The sequence below is a fragment of the Buteo buteo genome, chromosome 4 (genome assembly GCF_964188355.1).
Source record: "Buteo buteo chromosome 4, bButBut1.hap1.1, whole genome shotgun sequence".
In the NCBI taxonomy this organism is placed as follows: domain Eukaryota; kingdom Metazoa; phylum Chordata; class Aves; order Accipitriformes; family Accipitridae; genus Buteo; species Buteo buteo.
In genome coordinates this window covers 17,279,526-17,303,299 of record NC_134174.1, presented here as the reverse complement: position 1 = coordinate 17,303,299, position 23,774 = coordinate 17,279,526, and the positions used below count along the sequence as shown (strand labels likewise).

Sequence of the window (23,774 nt, the reverse complement as noted above, 5' to 3'; positions counted from 1 at the left end):
TAAGAAGTTTCTAATTTCTTTGTCCAGAAAAAAAATTTTAAGAGCATATTGTACATATGAGGCATTTCAGTCTGGGAAAAAGATAATGACTTCTTTTCTCCCTCTCCGAAGCCTAGGTATGGTTAATTGTCCTGGCACCATCAACATCAGACCTATAGCTCCTCCAGGAACCAGCATCTAGGACAACCCTGTATACGAGGGTCAACCAGTGAAGGGTGGGAGGGGGAGGAGGTAATAAGTGCAAGTCAACTGATTTCCTACTGAAACTGCTGTTATGATCAGAGTGAAGGTATAAATTACATTTGAAAAATGATACAAAAATAAGAAAAAGAGCATGCTCTCTGTAAAAAATATAGTTTTCTGTTTCTTCAAAAAAAAAGGATAACCTTAAACACACCCAAGGAATTTTTCTTCTTAAGACAAAATGAGTGAATCTGATTAAGATTTATATAACATTAAGCGATTTTAATGCCTATTTGTTAGTCACACTTACTATTCAAGGAAGCTTCTAGAAAGGAAAGCCAAATGGTAATACACAGCAATTACAAAAAGAGATTAATTGGTTTTAAAGTAGGTTTGATGAGAAAAATTTAAGATCAAGGATTTTTACTTAAACATAAAACCTGCATGTGTAAAGTGAAGAAACCATAAACTGTCAAGCTACATCCATATTAGATGGTGGCAAAATGGATTTCCCACCAGCTTCACTTGTATTTTAAGTTTTCAGGCCCTGAGTTACACCATACGTAAGGAGATCTTAGAAATGCACCCCTTTTTCAGGTCACATAAAGACACGTTCAAGTGCTACTCTAAAGGGAGAAATCAAAAATAGCATTTTAGCCATTATGGTGGATTGTCCCCCACTCTCGTTCACATTTCCACCCAGGCCACAGAGTTTTACCCTGTCAGTGTTTCACTTTACACCACCCAACCAAATCACAGTATTCAACAGTATTTCTTCATATCAAGTTCATATGAAGTTCTTCATATCATGCCTCTTCATGGCCAGACTGAAATAAGGTTTGTACAGTTTGACTGCCACCTTTTTCCTAACTGCTGCGTTTGTTGAGAGACTTTAATCAAAAACTGTGCTAAGAGTTAAACACCCTTTGGTGTTTGTCTCCCCTCAATTTCCCCTTTCCCTATAAAGAAAGAAAATTCCTGTTTAAAAAAAGAGAAGAAAAAGCCATGAAATTAAGTCCCATTTTTACATAAGAATTTGCATCTCCATTGCTTTTTGGGAGGGGCATTCATATAATGTCTGGAGACACCCATACTACTCAACTCAAAAGACATAGCAAAGGAATAGACATACTGGAAGGCTTGGCATAACTCCTACTGTGCTTTCATGAGAATTCTAAACCTCTCAGATGGGTGCTATTATATAGAGTATAAAAGCTTTCTAATATTAAAGACAAAGGTCAATATGTGCTTTGCTGCTAGAAAGGCCTGAGAGAGTTTAGAGAAGGAGCACAGCCTTCCTGTTTTACCTGGCAGTTGGGTTTAATTGTTACTAAAATTTAATTTTGCAAGGGGAAAGACAGCAACATAACAATACCCCTCAAACTACGCTTTGAAAAAGAACTAGTGCTTTCAGCTGCTATATTGTAGTGTTATTTTATTACACAGTAACTCAAGAGAAAAGCCAAATAAAAAAAAAAAAAGTCATACCTCAGTTTAATTTAATTATTCCCACCTCCCCCAACACAGAAAGCCTGCAAGTCTTCAATGCATTAACATACAAACACCTTGTACATAAAACATGTACAATAGTTGAGCCCTTCTATGACAAGTATCTACAGAAATACAAATATACGATGCCTAACATTTTAGGAACAACATTTTGGTGCCCTCTTTTATAAAAAGTATCTGCCTGCCTTCCCTCCTCTTACTTTGGTTAATTAGGAAAGGAAGATATAGTTACAAACTTTCTCCTCCATTTCACTGTACAAGCAATTTAAATGTCTATGCAGGAACCTAACCAAACCAGTAAAACATCCTTCTGCAATGCAATAATTAGCAGGGAGAAGTTATTTTAAGTGCAGTTTTAAATATGGACATATTAAGATGATAACACTTCCCTGGTGTTGCTATCAGTTTTAATAAAGAACTCAATTAAAAACTCTGAGCTGAAGAAAGAGACTTCAGGCTGCTGCAGTCATCATTCTCACATATTGGGGAAAAACAACTAAGATAAAGGGACAAATGTATCCCTAGTGGTATCAGTGGAGTTAAAGGGATCAATCTGTTTCACTTTGTTATTTAGTCAGTTCTCCAAGTATCTTCCCAGCTTTTAATGTCAGTAAATAAACATTAAAAGTGCTTAATGTGCAAGGCTAATAGTGATGATAGCACTTTCACTGTTGTTTCATTTTGTTTTTGTTTTGTTTTTTTTTTACAAAAACCTTAAAAACAAACATGAAGGCATATATAAAATACACTTGATTTATGTAACAGATAGAATATAAACCACCAGACAAGAAAAATTATTGCAAAATAGATGAGGATGTTCATTTTTTTTCACTACCAAGTTGTAAAATAAGAAAGTTTCCTTTAGATCTTCTAAGATAAGATACTAGCTCTCACTGCTTGATGATGCAGAGGTTATCTTCACATATTGGTTGAAAATTGTCTCAAAAGCTTCATCTCTGTGTACCATGGCACCAAACACCAAAGGCTAAATGACAGAAAAAAAAGATCATGTCAGTCTGGAAATGAAAAATCTTCCCCTAGGTATAGTTTTGGCCAAATCAATAGGAACAGGAGATGAACTCTACTTAAAGTGCATTAATAAAGACATAATAATCTTTTTCTCTACTAAATCCTTGGATATATGGCAGAATTTCTAAGATTTTTTCACTTCTCTTCTTAAAACAACCATGGCATAAAATGCAACTGCACAGAGTATTAGCAATGGAGAACACTTCACCTCTCTTTCCTCTCCATCCGCTCAGTGCATGATGTTTTCCTGATTGACCTCTGCCTCCATTAAAGATTTTCAGAAATCTTTATCAGTGCCTCTTTGTTTTGGCTCATAGAATATTTATTTAGGTAGATGAATATTTTCAACCTCGTAATTAAGAAGTACTTCTCAATACCAAATGGCAAATAGGAAGCCTGGTACAATGGTCATGTGACTTGGAGAAAAGTTTATAGGTGATTAGTTTAAAATAAGGTTCAGTCATATGTTATGAAAAGCTACAGTCTCCCAGAGGGTATTTGAGGCTTAGAGAAGCTTAAATCTTCAGCAACATAAGACTGAAACAGGAAAACCACATCTGAGGGTCAGGCCTTTCCACTCCAAAGCTGCCTCACCCACAGATACTCTCAAGCCATCAGCTTTTTGTTCCAGACTGCACAGCAGAGCAGCCCCCATGCTCCTGATGAAGGATGCTGGGGAATGGTCAATGGAGGTAGTGAAATAATGAAGCAAGTCTTTCTGAAGTGTTACAGTAAAATAGCCCAGATGCAGTAGAATAAGCAAAATGTTTAAATTAAAATTCTGAAGCCAAATATACTGAATAATAGACAATTGAATTAAAAAAAAACAAAAACAAACCAAACAAAAAACCACACCACTGGAATAAGGAAAAAAAAAAAAAAGCCTTTATGTTAGTGCTAGCCAGCAAAGGAAGACAAAAAGGGCACAAAGTCAAGCACAGCAATACAGATACAGCCAGCCACTTACTTTTTGCGTAGATGGTGTTGATACAGCAATACCCATCCCTGATCCCGGGAGAACAGAGAGCACTTTATACTAAAAAGAAAAAAAAAAAAAACAAAACAAAACAGACCAAAGGTATCTTACATACCGAACAATTGCAAAAGGTGCTGAGAAGGTTACACAACTCGTCACTGGTGTATCCTCCCAGCCACAACTAACAGACCTCTACTAAAAACAAGAGGAGGCCAGACGATGTTCTTTGACCCTGGAGTCAATGGGTACAGCATTGCCCATCCTGCGAGAACCTGCCTCTCCTCCTCCTCCTCCCATGCGCTGCGGTGGCACCCAGCCTGCCTGCCAGAACCGGCCCTGGCCCTAAACGGAGCACCCCGGTACCGCTACGGCACGTGGGAGCTGGCCCAGCCGCGATGCCAGGGATCACGCTGGCTGCTGGACAGCGCGGGCAGGTAGTACACCCTGGCCCTACGTGTATATCTGTACGTGAGAGCGTGCTTGTGAGTATCACCTAGAGGTTTCCCTAGAAGTAACAGTCATCCACTGTTTAAAGGAGCAGCAAGGAGAGCAGAAAAAGCTTCTTTTTCAAAATTAAATAGACAAACGGGGTATGTATAGGTTGTTTTTTGGTTTGGTTTTTTTTTTTTGGTTTTTCTTTGTTTGTTTGTTGGGGGGGGGGGTGTTTTGGGGTTTTTTTTTTGTTTTTTGGGGTGTTTTTTTTTAAAGAAAGTCTGTAATGCTAAGGAATACAGTTGGCTGAACTGGAGAATATCCCCAAGGGGGAAGAGACCCTGAGTCTGGCCTGTGTTCCCCACCCCTAAACAAACCCAGGCACAGTATGTTTTTATGCCTGTCTGCATGATCCCAGTCTCATCTTCATTAAAAAAACTACACAGATACAAAAGGACCTTTATGGCAGTAGACCTACTAAACAATGAGCCAGCATACACTTGAAGTATGATGTTTAAAATCCATCAACATGAATTATTAACTCCAACAGGAATGTTCAAGTTATGCTTAATGGACATGTGATATAAATAGAAGGAACTAATTTGAAAATCTGGAGGTACTTAAGCAGTAGACACCAGACTGAGGTGTTTCTTTGCACAGCATGATTTAATCTGTGGCACTCACTGCCACATGATGTAGTAGAAAGCAGGGGTGCTGCATTTAAGAGTAGGACAAGTTTGGACAGGATAACGAAAAGTGACATTAAATGCCATATAGAGTGAAGCAAAGCGCCAATAAAGCTGTTGGTGACTGCAGGCTGATAAAACTCAACCAGAGAAAGGATCACATTGTACTTGCCATGCTTCCAACCATCCACTTCTTGCCTCTGTTAGTGATGGGATCCTAATTAGATGAAACTCCAGCCTGATCCAGTCTAACAATTCTAACGATTTACCTTTCTCCACTGACAATAATGCCTAATCCCTCTGAGGCATCTACTTTTAAGATGGTGCATCTACTGATATCAACATGCAAACTGAAGTTAGTATTACACAATTCCTGCTAACAATAAATCTTAAAGCCTACACAGCTCTAGCCAAAGCCAATGCAGGAGTTAAGAATCAACACAAATTTAATTTTAAAATAATTCAGAAGTGTAAGGGTTTAGTAAACTACTTTGGTTTTATGGTCATAGTGAGTTTGAGTCCAAATGGCTAAACAAGCGGTTCTGGGAAATATTCTTGATCAAAGAATTACATTTTACTTATAAAAATTATCAACTGCATGATTTTTCAAACTAACTTAAGCAGAAAAGCAAAACATGACTAGCTGAACATAAAAAACCAGCTTTCGCCCCTATTTGCAACACAAATCAGACATACCTTCTGAATATCTGTTATATCCGTTAGCTTTATAACTTTATTTCTTTTAGATGAGCCAGATTTGGAGCTTTCAAAGCACAAGTAACTGAAGACAAGGAAAGAAAATGCTCATTTTGATACAGTATTCTAAAACAAAGCTCTCAACATCTTATCACTTCTGAAGTTTGAAATCTCACAGGTTAAAACCAGCTTCAAAAAAAAGAATGAGGCACACAATTCAGTTATGGCTTCTAATTTTGAGCAAACATTTGTAAATTCTAGCAACTGGCTAACATGTCTGAAAGCCCAGAACACACAGTATGCACACAAACACGCACACAAAAAATCTTGTATTTATATTACTGCACTGAATGGTTAAACCTGACAAGCATTTTAAAGACACAGGAAGCACATATATATATCCTTTAACAGTTGAAATACCAAGTCTCAAAAGGCTTATAAATCTTTTACCATCCTAAAAGAAGATTAATGGAAAACACTGTGTTAGTTTCATGCTATTGTGATGCAAACAAAAGCTCAGATTTGCTGGAGAGTACTCTCCATCACTAGGTGACATTGCATACAGATGAGCTTTACTTCCATTCATTACACTCCAAAGGAATTTCAGTGCAAGAGACCCAAACAGTAGTGACGATAGCTAGTCAGCTTTGGGAGGCTGGGGGGTAAGTAAGGACTAAAACAAAATAAAAAATCAAGTACTAGTTTTGAAACCAAGGCTTGAATTTCTATGTTCTTTTTATTGCACACTGTTTCAAGGAAGCTATACAATGTTTCCTTTTAAAAAAAGGAACTAAGAGTATTTGCCAAATAACCATTGATCACAACTCCCCAAATACACTCAGCTTTTAGGTTTCTTTTTTGTATATAGGTAGTATGTTATCCACATCAAGAACTGCAGCGACTAACAGCTAACTATATAGAGCTACTCTCCATTCCTATGCAAGCCTTTCCAAGGCAAAACCACATTTGTTAAGCCTTACCACACCCCAGATTCAGCTCTCCCTTGTTATGGTGCTTTCTTGAGGTTTTAAACCACCATGAAAAGGCATTTTTGTTTCTAAACATTGTTAAAGGATTACTTTTAGATTCAATTTTTTAATGCCTGTTAAGTTTCCCTCTTAAGAAATGTGTGGAGTGCAATGACTCACTTTTCTGTGACGTAAAGAACTCCATTCCTGATGTAGTCTGTAGGCATCTTCCTATCTCTGTTTATCAAGCAACAGCGCCAGCCATTTTCACACACTGAAAAAGTCATAACAAGAAATCTTACTTTAAGAAAAAGAGAGACAGACATGCATTATTCCCAACAGTTTCCTTATAAAACAGCAGAAAACACTGAAAATTAAACTTTAGGTACCTAAAACTAGACATGTTTACAAAGAAAAGCCTAAATAAGGTGTTTTTAGATACCACAACATCTGTTTTGACACTGTTTTTAAAAAAACACAAAACAAAAACCACTGACACAATTATTCCCTTTAACTTGCCTATTCTACTTGCATTACCACAAAAGGCATGCCAGGCTGTCCATCCTTTCAAAGAACTGCAAGGATGTGGAATGGAAGAGACCGTCCCCATTCATCCTGCTTTAAAGCAAGTCTTTTTAATCAAAAGCTTATACCTGTAGATTGCACAAAGGGAATTCAACTTTAACCTATCCTTGGCTTTTTAGAAAATACTAGTGTAGCCTCCCTGTTGCATAATACCTGCCAAAGGACGCTCATTTTCTGACAGGTTAAAAACTTCATGGAAATTCCCCCTCTTGGTGGTATGAAAACGACTTGTGTCTTCATCTTTGCTTATTCCAGTTGGGGCGCTTGAGCCCACGTAACTTCTGGATGCTGCTGTTTGAAGCTGCAGAAAAATAAACATGATACCAAAATTTGAACAGCAACATTTAAGGTGTGCTCTTAAAAATAACTTGGCTAACTACTCTTCCTAATAAAAAAAAATAAAAATAAATCCGTAACACAACAATTTTCATTAACTACTTAATAAAGTTAACTTGGGACTATTGCACTGTACTATTGCTATAGCATAAAAGTCTAATGTGCTATCTGAACATAGTCTTTCAAAGTGCTGCCCTTTGATGGACACCCTTTGCAGTGCTAAATGCACCTATCTTAAAATACCATTTTTCTGCAGTAAAGGGTATATCTGATTAGATACAGCTAAGTCACTGCACACAGCTCCAATTATTATACTAGTGGGACTGGGAACAGTTAATACATTACCAGTACTTGGCTTGTCTTCAAGAGACAGACCAAGCACAAAATATTATTGCACAAAATAAGTTTAGAAAGAAAAAAGAGCAAACAAAGAAAAAGCCACAGAAAACTGCTTAAGCTCATTATGAATACAAATGCTGAAATTGAAAGGAAGTTTTCCACACTATGATCCATACCTTTTCATGCCCTGACAGCTAGCAGGAAAAGAAACAAACAACACAAATGTGACAGTGACAAAAGAAAAAAGTGAAGTCTATTTAACAGTATAATACATAGAATAAAACATGAACTGAGTGACACTGCAAGATCTTGCTCACAAACCAAAAGACTACACACAATGAATGCAATTAAAAAAAAAAGTTATCAGTGGTTAGAGCACACCAGTTCAATTTATTCAGGTTGCATTAGAGCCATTGATCTTTCCTTTGCTTTGAAGTTACACTGAATTTTGAGTGTTGACATGTGAAATAAAACTGGAATGGTTGTCAGCATCCTTGACGCGGCGGGGGGGAAGACAGCACGGAGTTCTCAAAACCGAAGTACTTGAGTAAAATCTACTTTTAAACAGAGCTCTTGAACCACTGGAGTAAAATCTACTTTTAAACAGAGCTCTTGAACCACTGGAGACTGCCCTAGCAAACAAGTCTTGCTTCTGGAAGGACAGCAAGCAGTTTCTTCTGGAAAGCTTGCCTGCGTTTGCTTTTTCATCTTGGTGGGGCACCACACGATCCCAAAGCCTGGCTTTTGTCATCGAAGCATTAACAGCTCTGTTCTTAGCCTTACCATACACGTGCAGTTAAACAACTGGCAAACTGACAACATGCAAGCTCCGGACTAAGCCCTTCTTCTGTAAAGGCCTGATGCTGTCGCAGGCCAACTAGCCTCTGCTGGCTTCTTTTGCACATAAGTTGGCAACACTCAACACTTCGCAGGATTTAGCACTTACAAAAGAAATCCAAAGCAAATGAAAAAACGCGCACTGCAATTGCTGACTAGAAACCAGACTGACAAAACAGGCACAGCATAGGGTATTTACCATCCAGCTTTTAGGGTAACTGTAATACAACGATGCCTTGGGGGAAAAGAATAAAGAAAGTTGACATAGAAAGTAAATGGTTGAACGATAACTGTACTATTGCTTCAGTTACTGCCCTTCTGCGGTGCTCTTAGCAATGATCGAGCCCCTGGAACCAACAAAAATAACAGCTTCTCCAAAAATTTCTGTGCAAGTAAAAATCAGATTAATTTTTGGAAGGCTTTCTTGGACAAGTTATTTGGCTCCATATGCACGTAACCACATGAAGCTCCATGCCCCAAAACATAAAAAAGTCAGGGCAAGAGGTCTAATGCATTTTGTGCTGGCATGAGGATTATTCCTGCTTTCTGCTACACTGATTCCTACCTATCCGTTATATAAAGAGATTAAAAAAAGGTGTTTAAACTTCAGTACCACATCCCATCCGGTGGCTGAAGATATGAGAAAGTTCTGCCCTTACTTCTAGTTCTTCCTAACACAGGCAAATGTTTCCTCTTCTACCCTTAAAAAAAAAAATCAGCTAATTTATCCATAAGCACCCAGGCTTGAGACAACCTATGGTCAATTACTCAAAAGAAAAGCATTACATCCAATTTTGATAAGCCTTAAATCTAACTGGAAGTGATTGGATTTGTAATGTTGGAGGAGTCCTGTCTAAAAATATCACCAGCAACCTGGAGGCAGGAATATCTGGAGGTATTCCTTTTCACTTGACCTGTTGTCAGCTTTTGACATACAACCTTTACCCATCAGATACTGTTGATAGGATTGTTCTCTAAGGACACAAGGTCAAAGTGGTGGTACAGGCAATGAATATTGCATTGTGTCTAGGTTTACAGTGTCTTGTATGCTGTTTAATGATAAGAAGCCAAAGCAAATGTACATATGCTGGCACTACATGTTTTTGGGCTCTGCCTTTTCTATGAAAAAAATGAAAAACCTATTTGGTTTTTACCTTTTCATACAAAACCCCCTGTTTTTTATACTATGAGGTTCCCAGAAATCTCTCAAGGGGTAAGAAAGTTTGTCTAAAATTACTGAGACCAAGTTAATGGTTTCAAAGACATTTAGAAGCAGATAATGCACATCCTTTCCAGGCAGACAAGCCAAGCCCATAAAGTCAGACACAGTAGTACTAAAACTCTGGTCTACTTGTCAAAACTTAAGCCATGAGGAAAAGCCAGAAGGGATAATTACTCTCTAAGTTTATGGATTCAAGTTCAGCAATTCATAGCTTTTCCACTTCCAAGGCAGATTAAAGACACCCGGCAAGAAGCTGCCGCCACCACCACCACAGTATGTGAATGATAACCTGTAAGCTTGAGAAGCACAGAAACCTTTAAGCCCATCTTCTGCAAGCAAGAGAAATACCAGCTATGGACAGCTCCATCCAACCGCTCATTCACCTCTCTTGTCCCTTGGAAAATAGGAGCAAAAGACTCACTTTCTGTCAGAGACTGTCTTTCTCTTCTACTTCCTTCTGAAATACTCAGACTATGCTGCAGTTATTTTACCACCAGCTGCTCCATCACCCCCAGAACCCCATACTACTTCTTCACAGGTTAACAACCAAGGGTTCATGTGTTTAACCCTTTGGCTCTCCAGTGGTGTACCCAGGCTGAATTATTGCTAAGTGCTGCATATTTTAGTCAGTGAGCTTATGACGGTACTCAGATACTCCATGAACGTAATTAGATACCGTAACAAGAGGCATTAAGCAAATGCTAAAATGGGATTAGACTGAAGTTTTATTACAACTATTTTTATTTTTAAACTAATAACCATTGACAAATTCAGGGATACGGAAAAGCATGACTTGCTTTTCAGTTGTCATGTCAGACCCCAAAACAATTTGCAAAAGATGCACAAAACGCAACACTTAAAGATTTAACTATGAGATTTTAACGAAAGAAAAATTTACTGTTGGAGTACTAACATGGTGAAAAGTCATTTATCACCATTATGTTAAAAGGTCATCCAATACAAATAACCATAAGACATAATGCCTAAATCTGTAAACTGCTTTATTACCTCTGTTAATGCTTATCCCATTAGTAAGCTGCATACTACATCCAAGCCTTTGTTTATTTATTTTTTAACTAACTGTTCTTCAATCTACACAAGCAGCTGAATTTCCACTGAAAAAGAATGTCTGAGAACAGAGAAGGGGAATGCAAAAAGACTAAATTTTGACAATAAAATCACACAGAATGTATGTTACAGAAATTTATATGAATATGGATGGTGTTATTTTTGTGCATTTAGCTTCATACGACTTCCAGTATATGTATATTTATATACACATTTTGATAATAGATTTCTTTCTTACAAGAAACAGAATCCATATAAAAACTCTGTGGATCATGAAAATAATTAAAAAAAAATAGAACTAACATTGACTTGTAGGATTTAATTAACCTTCCTTTTAATGTGCTCTAGTCACTGGGGAAAAGGGAGAGGAAGAAAGGGATCCGATTTTCAGATGTTGGGAACGGAGGGACAAAAAGATTTATTACCCTTACCCGTCTCGACACTGTAGCATTAGATCTTTCTTTGAGCTGAGGATCTGTCGGGAGACTTGTCCAGATGATATAAGGAGTATCATACTTAGCTCTTAGTCTGGGGCATCGTTTGAAGATAAAATCAATAAGGAAAAATTTGATTCCAGCATAGAGTCCTGAAAAAAAGGTCACTTTAGTAGGCGCGTTAAAGGGCATTAAGAACATCACTGCTTTGATCATGTTTTAACAAGTTCATGAATGAAATCAAATTCTATATTTTCAGTCACAGTGCTAAACCATTCTCTTGGTTTTAATATTTTGATTCTTCTTCCAGAGGCAAGAAATTATTTTTCTTTTCCTCCGCTGGACAGATTTCCTTCCTCCCCATCCCCAGTTCTTTTAAACCACTTACAAAGCTTCTTATGATGCAGAAGAATATTAAAATAATACAAACATATATTCCTTGTTGCCAGAAGCATTCTGAAAACATTATATACTTCCAAAACAGAAAATGTGCCAGAGCATTCAACTCTGCAGCTCCCTGCAGGAATTTAAATGGCAACAGAGGGCTCTCATGTACTACATTAAACTCTATCTTCCAGTCAGTATGTCCTCTTATCTTACACAAGGTATTTCCTTGCATTCTGCCAGATTAATAAAGGCTTGAAATACTCTCTCAAAACTTTACTGAATGCAATTCAGATCTCTTTCTAAGAGTCAGTGTAAAAAAATAATTCCTCACACATCTAAGTCAATTGTCACATCAAGCAAACCTATGTTTATGTTCAAGCTAACACAGTCTGACATTCAGTGCCACTAAAAGTAATACTGATTTGATCATATCATTACTTTAATGAAAAAAAAAAAAAAAAAAGAGAATTCTTGGTTCACAGGATGTGGCTTCATACCTTAGAAAAAAAGACAGTCTCATGCTATAGCAAAAACCCTCTTTTCCCAATTCTCAGTTGAGAGTTTAAGTATCTGCAACTTCACCCACAGTAATCTGTTCATTTTGTCCAGCCTATCTTCCAAGTCTTACAAGTAGTCCCATTAACCCTTTCATTTTTCCCAACCCTGTCACTTTTGTGCCTTCTGTGTGGTCCCACATATTTAATTTGCAAGGATGTATGAGTGAAAAAAAAAACCCCAAAATATAGGACCTTATGGAAGCCTTGTAGCTGACAGTCTGAAGACCTCTGCTAATAGCTCATCATAAAGTTCCCCTCTTCAAGGAGCGAATGCATTATCCAGTCTTTTTCTATTACATTACGTATCCAGAGATGGTTTTCAAAATGCACACAACAATGTCAAGCACAATGAAAATACTTTAAAACACTGCATTACTTATTAATGCAGAGTTTTCCTTCTTAAACTCTAAAATTCTCCCTCTAAAGATCACTTTGAGTTTTAACACATTAAGTCTAGACTGTAACAGGTCAATTATTTATTACGTTTACCCATTGCAAGCCCAATAATCCTGTAGGGCAAAAAGCAGGATGCAATAAAAGCTGCCCATAGAGTAATGTAGAGCTTCTGTGTTATTTCTGGCTGGACCCACATGAACAAGCTGAAAACAAAAAAAGAAACAAAATTTTATTACTAGCATTCCAGACATTAGTCAAGTCTTGTTTTAAGAGGAAAAAAAGACTCATGTCAGATAACTTACTTTTTAATTTTTTCCAGTATGTCTGCCATCTTGCCAAAAAGGTTCTACATAAGAAGCAAGAGAATTATAACCAAATCCTGCATTATTTTGAGCTTTTTCTCCACATAATAGAAAACAACAGTTATGTTACCCTGTTGGTAACAAGCAATTCCCAGAAGTGAGTTTTTTTAACTCGTTTTTAGCCATTTATGTACTTCAGGATTGAGTAAATACAGAACAGAATAGCAATACTCAATGACTTCCATGTCATTTAACACCTTGTTCTGAAACTTGTGATTGACTGTTAAAAGTGAAGAAGTTACCTTACCCCACTGTCACAACTGGAAAGTGTTTACATCACTGCAAATATTTTAAATTAAGGTGTCAATCTAAGAGTTAAGAACTTCTGTCAGTAGGTAACAAAATGGGAAGTTTCTTCACGCATTTTGAGCACTGAAATCTCAGGCAGTGGTTACTGAGTTCATCAAATGTTGGACTCGTAGCTTCTTTAGAAACACACCACCACCAGGTGTTTATGATGTACCCTTCGAGTTACTAGATTCCACAGAATCCCAACAGTTGTTGATGCAAACAGACCCCTGCTCAGGACTAAGAGGGTTATTCAGCCATCTCCTCTAACCTATTGCTGCTGTCACAGGACCTAAAAACTTCACCTTCCCAATAAATTTCCAAAGGCGTTCATATAAACATATGCACCACCCCCAGCAGAAGGAAGGAGATCAGCACACACAGTTGGCGAGACAAAGGTAAGCTACTTTCAGCAGTGACACGTTGTTAGACGAGGCACAAGGCTGCAGTTCAACTAGATGGTGGAGTCACTCAGCTGCGAGGGTAGCTCATCAAACTGATGGAGCTGGGAGAAAACCTTCACTCACCCTCTCCCACACAAGCAGCAGATTTCAGGGCTGTGGTGGGGGATGGTGCTTAAAACAGACTATTTCAGAGATGCTGTGCAAACTGTTGAATTAACACAGCTAAACAGACAGTTGAAGGAATAGGGCCTCTGACACCAGTTTCACAACTAGCAGATTTGGGAAATGGATCCATACTCCAGTACACTGGTAAGATCTGCCACCTGACCTGCATTATCAGAAGCTCATTTACATATATTAGGGGAAAAACCATCAGAAGCTGCTTCTGTTCCCCTTCAGACCTTGCTCAGAGCCATGATGGCAGAATTTTGACCAGTTCTCTGAAGCATCATGCCATTCCAGAAGCTCCAGGCATCTTACTGAGATTTCTATTGCTTGTAAGTAAAGAACCCTATGCAAGGAAAATATTGCTTGTTTAAGTGTTTGTTTTCACATGCTGCATAACGAAGTACTTTGACCACTTGGACTATGAACCTCCTTGTTCTAAGGAAGCAGCCAGAGGAGTCCAAGAACAGCACAGTACCTGCGCCTTCTGAGCCACGTCTAGAACAAGCTGAAACTTTTCAGACACCGTCAGGTCCTCTTTTGGGGGTTCCTTGGGCAAGAAAGAGATAACCCATTAATTTTCAGCTCAGCTAAAACTGGTATTTTACACAATTCCTCATGAAAACATGACTCCTCAACATTCTTGGCAATAGTCCTCTTGCTTTAAACAGTCTCTAAATTTGCCAAGTTCCTTCCTTGTTTCAGATCTACTGTTTGCGCTGGTTATCTTTAGTTATCAATGCTTCTCCTCCACGGTATATGCAAACATAGTAACATGAGGCTGTGAAAGACACAGTAAGTCTTTGGAACAGCATGGTTACAATGACTTTCAGTCTATGAACACACAATTGACCTACTTCTGGTCTAGCATAGAAATTACTTTTTTTTTTTTTTTTTTAAGTTTTACATCTATAACTTTATTATTTATTTATTTTAATAGCTTATTGGCCTTTTAAGAGTAACAAAATTATCCTGGAAGCAAGGCCTCACTAAGTCTTACTAAAAGGGTTGAAATTCAAAGAACTCCATCTTACTTACAATACTTCCTGCTTAAAGCAGGATATGCAAATATTTATTTCAAAAATAATAGAGAGATAACAGAATGCAAGGCTTCCTGAAGATCCCATAGGATCTAACTTGTCCCAAGCTGGCATATTAACATTTATTCCAGAAATGTAATTCAAGTTTGGACTACTTTATGGTGAAACACCCAAACCTAGTGCTGTTGGTGAAGATTTCTAAATTTAAAGAGAAAGAAAAAAGCTGTAGTGTCTTTATTTGCATCTCACTCTTCCCTCCTTTTACAGCTACCCACATAAAGACAGAGGAGGGTTTTGAAGGTACAGCTTTTAACATAGGCATATAGGCCAAACCCATTAAAGACCTACCATGGGTTCAGAAACTTCAGGCACAATGCTCCACTGTATTCTCCAACCCCTAGAAGTTATGGAAATAGTTAAAGAGAGCAAGTACTTCTTCTCCACCTGCCAACATGGATTATTTGTAAGAGGTTAAAAAGTAGTTTTCTGCAACAAGCACTTACGGCTTAAAAACAAAAAATAAAACAAATAATCCCCAAATCAACAAAGAACCCACAAAATAACATAAGCATAAGTGGCCAACAACAGACAGCTTTAAAGGTATATACATAAAAAAAATTATATTAGCTAGGTGGATACTACACAGAATCACCGCTTGTGGGTTTTACAACAAAAGTGAACTGTGTGCACAGAGTAAATAATTAGGAATATTTTTTCTTAGTTTGTTTATGTGAACAAAATTGGATCAACCTATTCTGGAGCCTATTTGCTACTGGTAATTTTCAAACAGAGTGTCAGACAGTAAGTATTAATTAAGAAATCAGAAAATTATTTTAAAATATGCACATTAAGATCCTTCCTGCCATCTTTAGCTTTTTTAGGGGGAAAACACCATTAGCCTAAAATAGCATTTTTAAGAGATCCTCTCAGTACAGAAAATGTACTTTTTTCTAAAAAAAGAAAGTCTTGATTTTTAATAGAGACCAAATATACAAATGGAAAAAGCCTGCCATTTTAAGCCTAGGTGAAAATCCTCTCCAGGGAAAAGCAGCAGGGTTCAATATTTAAGGTGATGTTCTCCACCTACTCTGAATACTGCAGAATATTTTTATTTTAGAATTTTAAAGTGTTGAGGGGTTTGCCTGAGAACATGCAGCATCATTTATGATGACCCAAGTCGCAGGAAATGAAGACAATTCCTTAGAATAGTCACAAATTATAGAAACTGAGCAATGAAATTAAGGATATTAGAGTTTGAATTTCACTTTGTTAAATTTAACTCACAATGTTAGAACAGGTAACAGTTTATGACTCAGTGCAAGAATAATAAAACATCTTTCAAGCAAAGTGTTACAAGACAATAATCTAGTATTTAAGTAAATACCTGGCTATGAGGTAATTTAGGGACAACCTCAAAATTGCTAAAAATAAGAACATAGGAATGGCCCAGCCATGCCATACAGCATTCATGTAAATCTGCAGATTAAGAAGAAAAAAGAAAAAAAGAAAAAGAGATGTGGATTACAAACTGGGGTACAGTGAGTTGTATGAAATACCGTTTCCCACTGTACTGTTGGTTTCAGAATCACACAACTCAGATCACAAAAGTTAATAAATTTTAGCCACCCCATGACCGACAATAGCACTGCATTCATGAATGTAAAGTCGAAACTAAAAGATTGAACTAAATCTCCAAAGAGGACACTTAAATAGTGCTCAGCTGCTTGAAAGAATGAATATTTCCAACACTGCAATTGCATGAAGGTACAGAAAAAAAAAAGTAAACCTTAAAGTTTGTGAATCTGCTACGTGACCATGATATGGTCTGATTTCACCTAGATCAGCTGAAGCAGTGGTATGGTAGAAGAGTTCTGACAGGCCCCCTTACAGGGCGATGGGATAAACTCTTGCTGTATTATTTCAGGTCAACTAAAGCCCAAATTTTTACCAAGCTTAAAAAGACTGTAGGAAAACAGGCCTTATTTTACCTAACAAGTACAGACACAAAGTGCTTCAAAAGGTGTTCTGTCTCCTTCCCAACTTCTGAAAATACAGAGACTACAGCCTCCCTGCCAAGAGACATTAGGCTAATTTTTACTGAAAACCCCAAAATGAAGCATCGCTCTGGCTCTGAGGTCCCAGAGCTTTCTGAACAACAGCTGAAGTTCCTTCCTTCACCTTGTATCTGAAGAATGGGTTTGTCAGGACAGGTGAGAGAAAAATCAGTTCATAAGGAAAAGGGACAGACACAGGGCACCAGGAGGGGGAAGTCTCCTCAATATTCCTTGAGCTGTGCCATCAAAGCAGCATTAAGTAAGGCTCTGTAACTTACAGGGAGGGATCATTTAATGAAAAGGTGCGTGACACTTTCACCAAACAGGTTCATTCAACGACTACTGGTAACAATTTCTACGAGTATCAAAATTTTTCATATAAACTGTGACCAAACGAATTTAGATCATTTAATTAACAATTGGAAGGAAAGCAAATAAAAACTCTACTAAACAGTTATGTCACTTTGTGGCATTCAAACCTCCTTACATAGCATGGGAATACTTGAATTTAGTTCACAGACCCAATGTTTGCACATTAAATGATACTCAAATCAGGGCATTTTGTTTCTCATCAGTAAGTATGATCCTAACAAAGGCCAAAGAGCACTGATGGTGAACAACAGCTTCTTATCAAACACAGCTGCTATCAGCATTTCAGCCCTAGACAAGGGATTCTGCAGATGCTGAAGTAACCATCAAAATACAGTACTGGGAGACAGGAAACAAGAAATGACAGAACGATGACCAAATCGTTCTAAGTTATTTTAACAGTTTCAGAACTATGCTACAATAAACCCAGAATACACAATTTAAGTGGCTGTGAAATATAATTGAAGTGACAACTACCAGTATTTTGTGTTAAATGAAATTACACTATTTGATTTGACTTAAATTGCAGCATAACCCCATCTCAGATATGGCAGTTTCAATGAATTTCGTTAAATAATACATTTAAAAGTTCTTATTACTCCTGGAGGAATAGGATAACTTACAATAAAGGCAATAGCAGAAGTGTAGATAGAATACCAGTCTGATAAGGCAGAAAGATTCTTCACAAAATTAGTAACAGGTTTGGCACCTCTCTCTAAACAGAAGTGGAGAAAAAATACAACTGTTAGAATTAGCTGGCAGTGGTTAAATCACTTGTAAATGACAAACACCCAAATCAGAAAATTAACAGGAATATTCAAGACATGGAAAGATAAGAAGGCTAATCCAAATTAAGAAAAATGAAATCCATCAATGTAACTGAACTAGTTAGGTAATGCATTTCCAAAAACTAAAGTGTTATTCAAGACAAAGGTTATGTCTAAACTCTGAAGTACAGACAAAAATAATCAATACCCTCTACAAGGGTACCCTGGATGCTGATAGCAGTCTGTTCTGAGTCCTGTTCATGCTACCCCGAAGACCTCCGCACAGGTCAGTTCATCCCACTGTTAAACAAGGCAAATTAGCCTGACTGGACTCCAAGTCACCAAGGAACAACTTGCTGCTGCTTGACCAAGCTAGCTTAAAACCAGGATAGATCTCTCTCGGCTACGTTTCTGCAGGAGTCTATCCATTGGTAGCATTTTGCTGCTTACTCTTCCTAAGCCAAGAGACACAGGACCTTGCTGCCTGAAGAAGTTTTTCTCCCACCTCTGCAGACCTTTGCTCTCGCAGTCACCGCACAGGAGACAAACCTGGGCTGGGAGAGGCATCACTTCCATGCACAGATGCCCACAGCAAGAGGAGCTCTTCCTCAGCTCCCTAAAAAAGACTTGTCCTTTACCCTTCCTATTCCACTAAGTTCTTTTACCACTTGGGCAAACTAGCTAGGGGACACAAGAAAACAGGAGAGGGCTGCTGCAAGAAGACCTTTGCTTTCTCTGTTGGAACACATGGGTTTTGCCTTCCCTGCTGAGAAGGGTGACGACTTCTCTTGCACAGGAGGCCCCTGAAGCACCCATCATCGTTTGCAGTATAGCTCACAACTTTCAAAGGCTTTCCTCAAGAGAACCTGCGACTTGCTGTTCAAGTTTGTTTGGCTTGAAATTCAGCTTTCCTTGACACATTCCCTATGGGAAGTAATTACAACAGCTAGGACTAGATTTCCTTGAGTATCAGGACAACCAAAGCAGTGGATGAAGTAAGTGGAAGGGCACGCTTGAGGCACTGGAGGTGGTCACGGACTCGAGCACTGCTCCACTATCCTCCACCAAACCTGCAGGGAAACCGCTGGTGACAACAGGGGTCTTGAGAGCATCCAAGGGTCTTGAGCTCTGGGTGGTCGTCAGGCACCCCTGGACAAGAGGGATCTAGATTTTGTAGCTCACCAAGTGGAAGTTAAGAACCACTTAAAGCTTGAGCTTAATACTGCTTTTTTTAAAAGCTATTCTGAAGGCAATGCACATCTACCAAGGAGAACAGGTCACAAGTACTCTCCCAAATGAAACTAGAATGAATACCAGTATTAGAATAAGGAGAACAAAACTGACCTTACATGGAGATTACAGACCCTTATTTCAACTTCACCTTCCCCCCTACAATAATTTAACAATTTGGAGCACAAATCAGCCATATTTTTTTTTCAGGCTAGCAATTCTTTGCTGTACAGAACTTCTGGAGGGCTTAACTACTTTGTTTAACCCGCCATCTTGCATCCTCCACCTGCCAAAATAATTTTATCAGCTATCCAAGAGAAAGACACACTCAGGGTATGCACTGTCCAACCCTTCCTTCTTTAAAAGCATAAGGTAATAGACCAGCAAGCAAACTACCAGCAGCTCCAGGTATAAGCGTATGAATGCTGTTACTTCTGTCACTGGACAAATACCCTGTTCTCATTCATTACATGTTTACACATTTTAATTGACATTACATTTTTAGTTCAGAGATACCCTGTGTAATTCAAGATTAAAGGCAAGCTTCTACCACCGCTCCTCTAAGTTACTTTACACTCCAAACACTAACTCAGGATTTCAGAATTGTTTCTGCTTATGAACTGGCAGAAGTATTTCAAAACACTATATTTTAAAATGCAGCAATCCTCCCAATAGGGTTACTAAGAACTATTTTTACTTCCAGAAAATAAAATACTGCTAAGTACTTACTTAATCTTCTCATATTTTCAGTCAATCTGAAAAAGAAAGGATAAAACCAACTTGTTAAATAGGCAAGTAGTGCACAGTTGTGTACATTTGGTCCCTGAAATACTGCTCACAGTTATAAATTAGATGTTTGTGCATAAAGCTTCGTTATTGCCTGTTATAAAATGTGTTTCTAGTAACTAATACAGCCTGCCTTGCATCAGACCAAAAAATTGAAATGTAAAAGCTCTCCAGCCTAACTAAGACTTTGTCCACAGTTTTTGAGAGGCATATGACAGAATGTGGTAAATAATATAACTCTTATTCTACCTCAGACAGCAGATAAACTTCAAATTTCATGTTTTGGCCAAAGCATTCACAAACCTTTTGAGATGGTTCTGTACTTTCAGTTTTATTACTTGTTATGCAAACACTTGTTTAAACCATGTAAAAAGTTGTAAAAAAAAGAAAAGAAAAAAAAGCCACTTGCAAAGAAGCCAACAATTTCATACAATCACATTACAGATTTACCTTCTAGCACTAAGTGGCTCTTCTGTTTCCACTGTATTCTCTTCTGGCTGAAATCTGAAGTCTTCAACATACTCCCCAAATTTGTCACAAAACCACTTCTGGAGTCTTGAACAGATTGTGTGACTACGCTTATCTGTAAAAAAGAAGCACTAAGTATCAGGCTAATATTAGAAGACATCTTCATCTAAAGCCTGCCCTTGCTCCTGCATGCCATGCTTCATTGGAAAGCAAACTTTGTACAACTTTCCTGTCCTTCACCACCACTCTTCACAGAAACTCACTATGCAATTTACTTCTGCCATTGCACAGAAACCCTGACTGCACTGAGCTGGTAAAATAAGACTAAAGGTTACTCCTGCTTTGTTCTAAGTATGGCACATGGAAGCACCTTATTAGCAGAAGTACAGAGCTTACTTAACATCCTAACAAAGGAGAATTTTAGCAAACACTGTAAAAACATTTGCTGGTTAAGAGGTTCCTGTAAACAAAAGACTGACATAAATCTCAGCGCTCCTATTTTGCTGAAGCATCACGTCGAGAAAAGCAAACGTAAAGCAAAACACTCCTGAGCAGGAAGCAGGACAACCACCTTGCAGCCATACAAATTTAACAGGAAAGGTAGGTGGAAACTTAAGCAAGATTCTGCAAGAGGCATTTTTCCTACCACTTTCCAACCATTTATAGGCTTGCAAAGATCGTGTGTGTGTGTATATATATATATATATATATCTAAAACATGCGCTTTCTTTTTTTTTAAAGCCAGGCTACAGAAATTATGCTGTTTATGCCACTTTCTATATATGGAACATACAGGCGTAATACTGCCTGGAAAGTCTCATACAGCAAAGTAATGAAGCGATCCACACTTCTTATATGTCAGTTTCAGTGGAAATATATAACAAATATATGGATATATGGAAACAGTAGAAGGGTAAAAGCCTTATGGTAGCACAAGTGAGAACAAAACCATCACCTTTTGTTTCACCTGTAATTCACCTGTAATTCACCTGTAATTCACCTGTAATTCACCTGTAATTCACCTGTAATTTACCTGTAATTCAGAAAATCACTGTCTAGAAGGAACAGACAGACTATTCTTTGGAAAGGTAGGTCAACACAGCAACGTCACGAAGGGTAGACTGGTCACAACTATTCCAGAATCAAACTTTGTACAGAACTCCATAAAATTAAGATATGATTAAACAGAGGCATAAAAAATTAATCAGCCAACTACAACAGCCAAAATAATGCTTTTAAACATCTGAGAAAAAGCAACCAGAGTTCAGAAAATAGAATCAAACTATTTATTAATGAATGACAGTGGTATCTAGAAAAAACAGGAATTTAGTGACAGTTTACAGCTGAGACAACACTACAATTTGAAAATAAAAAAATATTTTTTTATTAGCTTCCCACATGCTAATACTTCAGAGAGTACTGAGAAATTTTGAGTGTACAAGACAGGAAAAAAAATGGTAGGTTATAGTTCACATAACAAAAAGTCTTGACATTATGGGAGTACAGGAGGAGCAACTTCAAATTTAATCTGCAGATTTAAAAGCCTAAGTCTCAATCAAGAGATGTGGGGTGGAAAGCTTAAGTGTACTGAAAGACTGAGAATCTGCCTGCTGCCTCAGTTCTTTCAGAAAACACTATACTATTGAATTCATAATAAGCACCAGCTTGAGAAATGTAGACGACAGTTTAGGTGTCCAAAGAATGAGTAACTCTTAAGCCTATTCCTTCTCCAGAATGTCTTTTCTTTTAGAAAAAGGAAGAAGTAATCAGTTAATGGCATAAAAGAGCTTTTACAGTTGAGAACAAAATAGAACATCTTTTCTATGTATTATACCTGTTTTCTGGTAAGTCAAGGATCAGCAAAGCATGCAAGAATGATGATGTCAGGCAACAGGTTTCATTATATTCCTAGAAGCTATACAATGCACAATAAACTCCTTGCTCAGGTGTGCAAAGTCAACTACAAAAAGTAAACGCAGAAGAGGTAAGAAGCTACTCAAGTGGTCTTTCATATTCAGCTTCTTCGGAAGCCTGCTTCAGGACCCAGCAAGTTTTTCAGCAAGGTTTGATCTTCTAAGGATCAAAAGAAAGGGGTGGAAAAAAGTCTGACTGAATCAAATTGCTAGTAGAGATCTGACCAAGATTACCTGTTCCATTGGCTTGTGTCTGTGGCTTTGCAGGTTGCTGAGCTGCTGGCACCTCTTCCGTCCTACAAAGAAAATGGAAACAATGTGAAATGCTACAGATGAAGAATTTTTTTCCCTCCTAGGTAAAGGGAGCACCGGAACCTCCGCGGCTTCCATAGCTGAGATAATACAAGATGACAAGAAAAAAACCACACTCATGCCCTTTCGCAAGAGTCAAAATATTCACCGCACGTTGCACTTAGGATCCAGGGAAATACCATCCACTGGAAGGAGAGGTGTGGTTCAGCCATTTCCTGCCACCGACAGCTCCATTTCAACTTACAACTACTACATAATTTAGTATCAAATTTGTTGCATAACTTATGCCTTTGTGTTGTATATTCATTTCAATGCCTGCCAGGAAAACTCTTCAGAGCCTTGACTTTTCCCACAGTAATAAATGAAAAGGGATTCCATATCGCAAGTTGATAACCACAGTACTAGAACAAAACCACAGTTTAATGCGTGAACCTTGAAATCTGCCATCGTTATCAGAGTCAAACACCACTCATCTTCACAATGAGAGGAACGGGTGTCAAGAATTATCTTGTAAGCTCTTGAAATGGACAGATACCAAGCAATTCTAAAAATATTTTTTTAAAACTTGCAAAATTGAAGTAACGGTCTGAAAAACCGAGACAAAAATGTTTTAAAAATATATGGCAAGTAGCAGGCATCATTAGTCTCACCTTTCAAAATGAGTCAAGAATAATATTCTCATCCATTAAAAGTGAACAGATTTTGGAAAACACAAATGCTTTTGCTATTCTGCACATGTGCAAGGCTTCAAATTACATTTACACTATCCACAGCCTCCAACTGCCAACCCGTCTTGAGAATACTTCAGGCTTCAGTCCAAAAGACTTCAGCCATCAATGTAGATGTCCTACAGAAAGATTCTTCTAATGAAGCAGCAGCTTTGACAATGTAACACCAGCCGCAGCAAGTTTTACTTGACAGGGAGTTGTATGACTGAAAAGATTACTGCTTGAAACAAAAACATGTCCGTCATGCA

General features: G+C 37.9%; 1 protein-coding gene across 3 annotated transcripts in view; it reads right to left on the bottom strand.

Moving 5' to 3' along the window:
• Positions 1–2,431: 2,431 nt before the first annotated feature.
• The window catches only part of GRAMD4 (GRAM domain containing 4), a 75,688-nt gene continuing 54,345 nt past the window's right edge, over positions 2,432–23,774 (bottom strand). Inside the window, exons 5-21 of one of the 3 annotated variants that reach the window (XM_075024909.1) lie at positions 22,721–22,782; positions 20,556–20,688; positions 20,049–20,074; positions 17,946–18,037; positions 16,284–16,375; positions 15,248–15,296; positions 14,338–14,409; positions 12,943–12,986; positions 12,734–12,843; positions 11,298–11,452; positions 8,776–8,811; positions 7,916–7,933; positions 7,218–7,365; positions 6,660–6,753; positions 5,512–5,596; positions 3,689–3,757; positions 2,432–2,677 (exon numbers count right to left, since the gene is read on the bottom strand). In XM_075024909.1, the coding sequence (XP_074881010.1) occupies positions 2,576–2,677; positions 3,689–3,757; positions 5,512–5,596; positions 6,660–6,753; positions 7,218–7,365; positions 7,916–7,933; positions 8,776–8,811; positions 11,298–11,452; positions 12,734–12,843; positions 12,943–12,986; positions 14,338–14,409; positions 15,248–15,296; positions 16,284–16,375; positions 17,946–18,037; positions 20,049–20,074; positions 20,556–20,688; positions 22,721–22,782 (1,387 nt within the window). In that variant the 3' untranslated portion in view covers positions 2,432–2,575. The remainder of the gene's footprint in view (positions 2,678–3,688; positions 3,758–5,511; positions 5,597–6,659; positions 6,754–7,217; positions 7,366–7,915; positions 7,934–8,775; positions 8,812–11,297; positions 11,453–12,733; positions 12,844–12,942; positions 12,987–14,337; positions 14,410–15,247; positions 15,297–16,283; positions 16,376–17,945; positions 18,038–20,048; positions 20,075–20,555; positions 20,689–22,720; positions 22,783–23,774) is intronic. The other 2 variants (XM_075024910.1, XM_075024911.1) reach the window with 2 other exon arrangements.